At 38.4% G+C, this 8620-nt stretch overlaps 1 protein-coding gene across 7 annotated transcripts in view; it reads right to left on the bottom strand.

The window, feature by feature from the left end:
- The window catches only part of LOC111873830 (histone-lysine N-methyltransferase NSD2), a 41308-nt gene extending 38845 nt beyond the window's left edge, over positions 1–2463 (bottom strand). For 4 of the 7 annotated variants that reach the window (XM_023868821.2, XM_023868824.2, XM_023868825.2 and 1 more), the window contains exons 1-2: positions 2365–2463; positions 935–1797 (exon numbers count right to left, since the gene is read on the bottom strand). In XM_023868821.2, coding sequence (XP_023724589.1) covers positions 935–1730 — 796 coding nt within the window. In that variant the 5' untranslated portion in view covers positions 1731–1797; positions 2365–2463. Of the gene's footprint in view, positions 1–934; positions 1798–1910; positions 1975–2219; positions 2329–2364 lie in introns of those variants that run through there. The other 3 variants (XM_023868822.2, XM_033755230.1, XM_023868823.2) reach the window with 3 other exon arrangements.
- Between the last annotated feature and the right edge of the window lie 6157 nt (positions 2464–8620).

Below are 8620 nucleotides of genomic sequence, written 5' to 3'. Positions count from 1 at the left end.
GATTGATTTTTTTTTTTCAATTTACCTAATCCTTCCAGCCACACTATGGCCCTGGGGTCAACTCAGCCTCTAACAGAAATGAGTACCAGGAATATTTTTGGAATGTTCTTGGGGGTAAAGGGCCGGCCAGCACATAAGGCTGACAACCTTACCACCATCTATGGGCCGACTGTCTAGAAAATGTGGGAACCTTAACATTTCACAATGCTATGGGCCTCCACAGCCTGTTACAGGGACATGTTTACTTTTACTTACATATATTTTTAATGAAATATAAAGTAAGCACTGGCCACTTTTTTGGTTACAAAATCTATATTTTTGTATGAATATTAGAATTTCATATTTTTCAATTTAATCTCTCTCTTCATATTTAAGATAATATCCAAATTACAGTCAGAACGAAAGTATTTTGGATACCTTATCTCACACCACAGAAGCAATATGGAAGTGAAGTTACACCAATACCACAAAAGAAACTTCACCTTTAATGGGAATCCTAGCAAATAAACATTTTCAAAACACACTCTTTGAAATCTTAACAGTAATGTCTTGGTTTTGAATTAAAAGGGCACCAAAAAATTAGAAGTATCAGAGATAAGATTTCTGTTACTTTTACTGGATATTATAAGACTTGATCACAGCCCTCCCCTCAAAGAAACAGCTCAATTGTAGACTACCAACAAATTCAGCACTACACATAAAGAAAATACAGTAAACATCACATCAAAGTATAGTAACCACAAAGGCAGAAAAACTGTGTAGGTTAGAATGGCAACTGTTAATTACACCTCAAATTCATTACCAAGTACATACAGCCATCAGTGCAAAGTTGTTCAGAAAATACAGGTATTATAGGAGACATAACTGCAACCGAACCAACCGACCTATCATATGTACCTACACCAACCTGCTTACAGCACAACAGAATACTCACCGGTCGTCTTGGTGAAGATTCTCTGCTCTGGATCCAATACAATCATGCATGGCCAGAAAGGATAACCAGTAACACGAGCCCATGCAAGGTCTCCAATCACCCAGTCACACCCTGGTACCTTCTCTTCAGAGACTGACACTTCAGTGGTTTCACATGTTTTATCTGCTACCACATTCTCCACTTCCTCTTTCACATTTTCTGGAGAAAGTACAGTATTATCTGCAGGTGTAGCTTCAGTATTTACTGGTGGATTTTCAACAGTGACACTGTCTGAATTGGACTTCTCTGATTTCACACTGGGAGTTGAAATCAAATTTCCACCTGTTTTTTCCACCTCCATATTTCCCTTGCTTCGTCTTTCCTTTTTCACAAAAATGTCATAGAGTCTCTGCCCCTTCTGACAAACCTTTGCCAGTTCTATAGGTGTTGCACAAACAGGTGACCCTGTACTTTTACCAGGGCTTTTATGTGGGCTATGACCAAGTATGGCTGCAACCTTCTTGTCAGTTGGTAGAAAATCTTCAGGTATTTTTGGTTTATGGGTCCTGCCATAACGGCTTTTAATAACCGATGGCATAACATCACTCACATACAATTGATTCTGACTATCTGTGGCCGCCTCCAAGACTTGTTCTATACGTCTTCTCTTTAAGTTTGAATGCTGAGCCTTGGAGGAAGCATCTAAAGAACATTCCTCCATTTTAGATGAGATTCTACTAGGCTCTGCCAAAATATTACCACTACCCTCAGTTGTTTCGGGAGGTAGATCCTCCAAAAATGCATCACTTTCATCCATTTGAGGCTATAAGAAGTGTTTACGTTTTGGCTTTACTTATGTAGTCTTGTTAGAGATGCTAGCTAATCTGCCAACAAAACACAAGGAGAAGCACATATAATAAAAACACAGGTCTCTACAAATATTATCCCATAAATATACATGTTGGCTAACTTTGAAGATTTAATCTGGAATTTATACCAAACAACAGTTCAATTTAACGTTTTATAGTTCTCTGTGGCTTGCAAAATTGCAATGATCGACCATCGTACCAACATTACTACAAGAATCATTTGCAACACCCTTTTCATACAGCTTGTAATCCTTATACACACAAAACAAACTGTACAATTTAATCATTCCCCTATAAATACATATATCAGGCAACATATATTTCTCTGAGTAGTAAACTATACAAAATTTGCGAAACGCTGTTTAAAACTGGAGAAATAATCAGTAATATTCAAATGACAATGCCTTCCTAAAGCATGAATGGCTCTTTCAGCTCACCCACAGCACATTTTTATGAACATCTTTCGTGTTCTATAATGATTATGGGTACGCCCTGCTAATAAAACAACAATATATAGTCTTAAATACTATATCTGGCAGCCCACAATCCGTTCTTCCTAACCAAAACGCATCAAACACTCACCAGTTCTATTGCAACCTGCTACCATCCAACCCCGTCAACCAGCACACCACGGAGTCCATTCCTTTCCCGCGTTATTTTACTGAGTTTCATTGGTGGGTTTAAAATTTACCTTATAGTCATTGACGGCGTGAGCTGTACACCCTCTTTCTGGTCCACTCACGTATTACATGTGTTCATTTATACAATCATGTGCAAGTTCATTAACCTGATTACAGCTTCAGTTTCACACAATAAATATTCTTGTAATATCACTACCTTTTTAGTGAGCCCTACGAAATGAACGATAGCACTCTTAACCTTACTCTTAACGCCTCAAATTTGTAACCATTTCAAACCAGTCACCAGGCGAAGAAGGCCACGTACGACCCTGAACAAAATGCCCAGTAATGAACCATTGTACCAAAGTGTGCGCAATCCGTGGTAAAGTATTCCTCAAAGCGGTGATAGGCATTCATAAAAGGAATTCTTGTTCTAAAAAAATTCGAAAGTCGATCACAGACATGCCAGAACCTCACAGTGGGATCCAAATTAGAACCACTTCAGAACACCTTTTTCTATGTCTTCCTTCTTTCCACACCTAGGTCTGTCATATGGTCTCTTCGCTAGTGGTTTTCCAACTATGAATATGTAAGCATTTCATGTTTCACACATGCTTAGTACATGCCATACCCATCTCACCCATTGTTAACAAACCTAATAGCAACAGCTGAATACTACGATTTTTTAAAGGAACAATAGAAAACCTGTGTCATTCCAAAGCATTTCATTGTATCTGTGTAAAACTTATATAGTCTACTTCCAAAAAGACGAACTCTGTATGAAAGAGACCTAAAAAGATCTTTTAGCAGCAGTTGCTACTGCTTCCCTACATAACAGACACAAAAGCAAGGCAGGTTTAATTTGGTCATAATAGCACAGTTCTTCCAGAAATCTGATGTCATTTTTCCATTAAACGTATAATTGAGACTCGTCAAGACAAAAATTATTATACGAGTAAACCGTTATTAAATGTTTAATTTTCGGGATATTTTATATACATCTCACTACATCTTTTCATCTCTGTAGATCACCACGTAGTTAATGAATTATCAGAATGGATGTTCCTTACGTTTAAGGTAAAGGTAACGCTTCCCTTGTGCTTAAGTAATTAAGCACGATATCATGATGATGTATGGGGGAACGTATGTATAGATCCACGTATTCTTGTCCTTGGCAATAGTTGGAGGTGAGTAGTCAGCTTCACGCCGCGGCCGCTTTACCCTCGTGAAAAGCGCCCCCGGTACCCACTGGATAGGAGGCTGAGTAGGCCACAGAGCCGGTCTGGACACTGTGAAGAGGAGAAAATTCTTGCCTCTACCAGGACTCAAACTCTGACCCCTCAGTCACCCAGCCCAAGTCAGTCGCTGTACAGACCGCACTATTCCGTCTCACATATTTTTTTTAATAATATTATAATCTAAATTTTAATTTTAAGCTTTTAGTGTGGGTTATCTTTCGAATAATATGTCATAATGTGGTAAAAGTTAAATGTGTTAAAAGTCAAAATTTAGTAGTTTAAATAAATTAGATATAGACTGAATTTTTATTTTTAAAAGGGGAAGGTGGTTTGTTGTACTGGTTGTTATGTGGTGCAGATGGGCTTAATATTTTTTTATGTTTTTCAGCTTGCGAACGCTCTATTGGTATGTGAGGTTAATTGGTCAACATATGAAAATCGTGATACCGTAGGTGACAGTGTGGTTTATTTGTGTCCTGTACAGTTTCTATATGTATTAAATTAAGTATTTGTGTGTATTTAGGAAAACTTTCAGTATGCGTTTCTCAGCTTTGGTATGGGTTGCTGGGTTGGTTTTTATGATGCGTCATGCATGTGGCTGAGTGTTGGGAGACGACTGAAGTTAACTTTCCATATTTAATAACAAAAATGTGTATATAAAGTTCATCGTTTATCAACCTAGTATCAAGGCCGCGCCATAGCTGAAGCGGTTAGTTGCTGGCTTCCCAATGCAGAGGTCCGGGTTCGATCCCGGGTCTGATCAAGTGGGATTTGTGGTGGACAAAGTGACGCTGGGGCAGGTCTTCTCAGAGTACTTCGGTTTCCCCTGCCTATCTTCATTCCACCAATTGCTCCACAATCACCCTCACCTATCATCTGGGGCGGGTACAATAGGCCAGAATTGGCCGCAGTGTAAGGGACTTAGTCACACCCCACTAGCAATCAAAAAAAAAAGGGGCGCTGGGGTGGGTTTTCTCCCAGTACTTCGGTTTCCCCTGCCTGTCTTCATTCCACCAAATTCTCCATCATTATTATCACCCGGGGGTACAATAGGCCAATCAGTTCCTGCTGTCCGAATGGACCCAGCTGGACTCCACCCCCCACTAAGTGAATTAAAAAAAATCCTAGTATCATCAGTTGCATGAAACGCATTAGTTAAATAAATATATTTTTGGTTTATTTGTTCCAATAGGTTGTAAATTTGCCCTGCATGTTTAAACACCATAAGGACTTATCTTCAGCAATATCGCTTCTAGAATTTCATATAAAATTATTGACTACAATGTTATTTGTTATTGAAGTTATTTTTGACAAAACTAACACTATAATTTTGTAATATTTTCATTTCAATAGTGTTTAATTTAAATGACTTCAATGATAAGAAACATAATTTTAAAATACTTGAAAGAGTACTATCTTCTGGGATATAAACCATGTAGGCTGTCAAAAGTCGACCAATGTTTCGGAGGAACGTATTGTCTCCATCTTCAAGTACCAATCGGCTTACTACCTGCTTTCACGCTGGTATATTGCTCAGCTTATTCGACCCTGACGATGGAGATTATACATTCCTTTGAAACATCGGTTGACTTCTAACTTCAATCTGCAATCCTTGCATGTTCAGATATCCTGTGAGCCTGTGTGAGAAGTAACAACTAGAAGATCCCAAATGTATATTTGGCACACTCCACAAGTGCCAGTAGGAGAGGCGAAGGTATGTATCTCCCACATTGATTAAAAAAAATGGAAACAAGAAGAAAATATTCCAAATATTAATGATAATCATATATTACCTAAAAGTAGGAAGAGTACCATATTCTTGATGGCAAGCTATGTAGTTTGGAGACAGATGAACATTTTGGGGCAATTTATTATCTTCATTTTCAGGGTTGACGAGTGAGTTGATCATGAAACCAGCTAAAACAGGAGGCGGTATGTTTGTCCGAAACATCAGGCTCTCTCTGTAGTACACGGCATTACAATACAGAAGACTGCGCTCTTCACAGTCACCACTGACAAATTCAAATTTTGCTTAATGTTAGTTTGTAACCAAATTATCTGGCTGCTAATGGAAATCTGCTCCATTATTGAAGAAACTTCATTGCAGTCACCATGCCAGAACTCCAAGAAAATTCAGTTCAGTATTATTTATGATATCATGTGAATCAATGTTGAAACACAGAACCAAATTGAAAAAAAAAAACAAAGATGCAAAACATTTCATGTACAGACGTGTAAAATAGTATACAGTAACAGCACTGTCCTTTAAGTGATAAATTACCTTCTCTCTTGTGTCATTTTCTTTCTTCTCCTTTCTATGCACCTTAATTCCCTATGGTTTTCAAATTTCTCTATATTTGTGGTGTTTATATGCTGCAGGTTTGTTATTATTTTCGAAGCCCGAAGTGTTGGAAATACTTAATCAGATTTTATAGTGAAGAGTTGTATATTTTATATACAATTTCATGCAGTTCGATGAAAATCAACTAACTTTTCAGAAGAAAGCATTGCCCCCATTAGAGATATTAAAGAATAATCTAACCAAGAAACCAGCATGTGGAAGGTGGCCAGCAGAACGTTGTAATACTATTTCAGGGATCTGAGTTTCCTCTTTGCTTTCCTCCATTCTTTTAATAGTCATTGGCTCCCTTGGTTTAAAAGTGGTCAATCTGTACTGAATTTGATAAGAGTAAATGGAATTGAACAAATGAATTCATGTACTGAATTTGAAGGGTAAGTTATTCTGGAACATAACGCCATGAAGACCGATGAAAGTCAACCACGTTTCGGAGGTACATATTGTCACTTTCTTCAGGGTCGAAGAGTAATTCAAGCACCAAAGCAACATGAAGCAGACAGCAAACAGGAGGTAGATATGTTTTTACGATTGAGCTGACGAAGCCGATTGGCTTTCCATAGATATATATATATATAGATGGCATGAGAGCATTCTTCAATTTTACCCGATATGAATGTCAACTGTGTTCGCCTATGGGTCGATATGGGTGAACCGCACATCGTATCCCGTGGCTGCAGGACGAAAAATTCTGTAACGGAAACCGAACTGGAGACGTAATATCGCTTAATATGATTTGCATATAGATCTAGGGACGGATGAGTTAAAATCTTATTGAACGTTGAACCTCCCTTTGGAGGGTCGAAATTTATATTTCGTGACGGTGACGATATGTCATTATTTATCCCTGGTCATTGAGGTGTGTTCTTACATTCAAAGCCAGCCGCGATTGCTTACACAGCCTGCATCCCGTGGATCAGTGGGATGCAACTGAGATAGGAGAAAGGGAAACACGGTAACTACTACCTCTAAGAGCTATGGCAGATAGTGTACGCAGTTCTCGACCAGTCAGAGAGCCTAAACAAACCAATCTGAATTCCCGCAATTATATGTGGTTGTGGTGGATCAATATAGGCAAATTGGTTAAGTATGAATCTTGATTTGATGTGGTTGCGAAACGAAAGTAGACATTTGCAAACGAAATTACAGCTCCATATTAAACATATCCTTCACTGTTGATTCTGCTAGAATTCTGCACAGTAAATACTTGTGCAGCAAACATTTCCTGGAAAGTGATTTCACTACAGCTGAAAGGTTAGTAACAGTTCCATGTGGCTCAGATTCTGCTTCACAGTCACTCTCACAATCTCCTTTCCCTTCCTTGAATCCCTTGCCTCATGAAGACTGTACTTATGTTGTATATCCCACCACCAACAACAAGTCACTGGTGCCATCCCCTGTAACTCATATTCCTATCCATGCACATGGTCCTTCCACTTCCTTTAAAATGTTTGCAGTGCAACCATTAACCACAGCAGCCACCAACTTTTGCAGTGAAAGAAACCTAGTTTCTCCTAAGCCCTGTAAATATAAATGCTTCTGCTGGGGAACTCAGGCATATCAATCATTGCAGCAAGCCACAACACTGTATTGGCTACAGGTAAGGACCACTGCACTCTATACCATGAATTATGTTCTGTTATGAGAGAAGTGGCTAGCGAGAATAATGAGAGCTAATTGTCCCAAGAACCCAGTTAATGATCAAACAAATGTCATTGTCATCATTCATTACTTATGAAACTACATCAATATACAATTTTATTATAAATCTTATTTTACTGTCTTATATGCAACTTAAGTTTTAAATGTTAAACCTAAAGTTTCACATAAGACTGTAAAATAAGATTTATAATAAAATGGAAGAGTGCAACAGGATGCTACAATACAAACTTATCAATACACAAGTTATGTAGGATATGTCAAATGTTTTTAGGGTAATTAAAAATGTTTGAAAAAGCAGATCACACTATCAGTAATATGATTTATAAGAGAATAAGGTGGTGATGACTGCTATGAGGAATAATTTAATGAAATATACAAAATCTATATAATGGCAGTCCCTTTCAAGTAAAGTTTGTTATTTTCAAATCTGAAGAAGTCCATCGTGTAAGGAAGCCCACTAATTTCCTTTTTAATGTTCTTTCAGTGGGGTGCTGTGGTGAATACCTGGCAACAGCTGTTTGGTGATCACCTTGTGAACACATTTGAAGCTATTCGTTTGTAGTCTGGTTTGAACAATAATCCAACTGTGGGACAGTTTGTAGATGCCCTGAAGACTAACATCATCAGTGCACTTGCTATCAGAGGTCTGTGTGGAACTAGTTGTGAGGATGATGGTGCTACTGTTGTGTGTAACCTATAGTCATTGTTCAGGGCACCTGATGCTTCTTCACCAAATCCATCCACAAGTTGTGGCAAGGAAACCCCTGATGAATTTCCTGAGTTTCCATGTTACTCAACAAGTACAGAAGGACATGGTTGCTGCAGTACATGCTGGTGACATGGAAGTGTTCTCAATAGCCTATGTCAGTGGTTCCATTGCCAGACAGGTGCTTCGTGGTGTCAGCTGTGATTCATGCAAGACGTGTGACACCTGAAGTGCTGCTATCAGCCAATGTCTTCAT

Source organism: Cryptotermes secundus, unplaced genomic scaffold (genome assembly GCF_002891405.2).
Source record: "Cryptotermes secundus unplaced genomic scaffold, Csec_1.0 scaffold215, whole genome shotgun sequence".
NCBI classification, from domain to species: Eukaryota; Metazoa; Arthropoda; class Insecta; order Blattodea; family Kalotermitidae; genus Cryptotermes; species Cryptotermes secundus.
The sequence above is the reverse complement of the archived record's forward strand: the minus strand, read 5'-3'. Positions and strand labels throughout refer to the sequence as shown.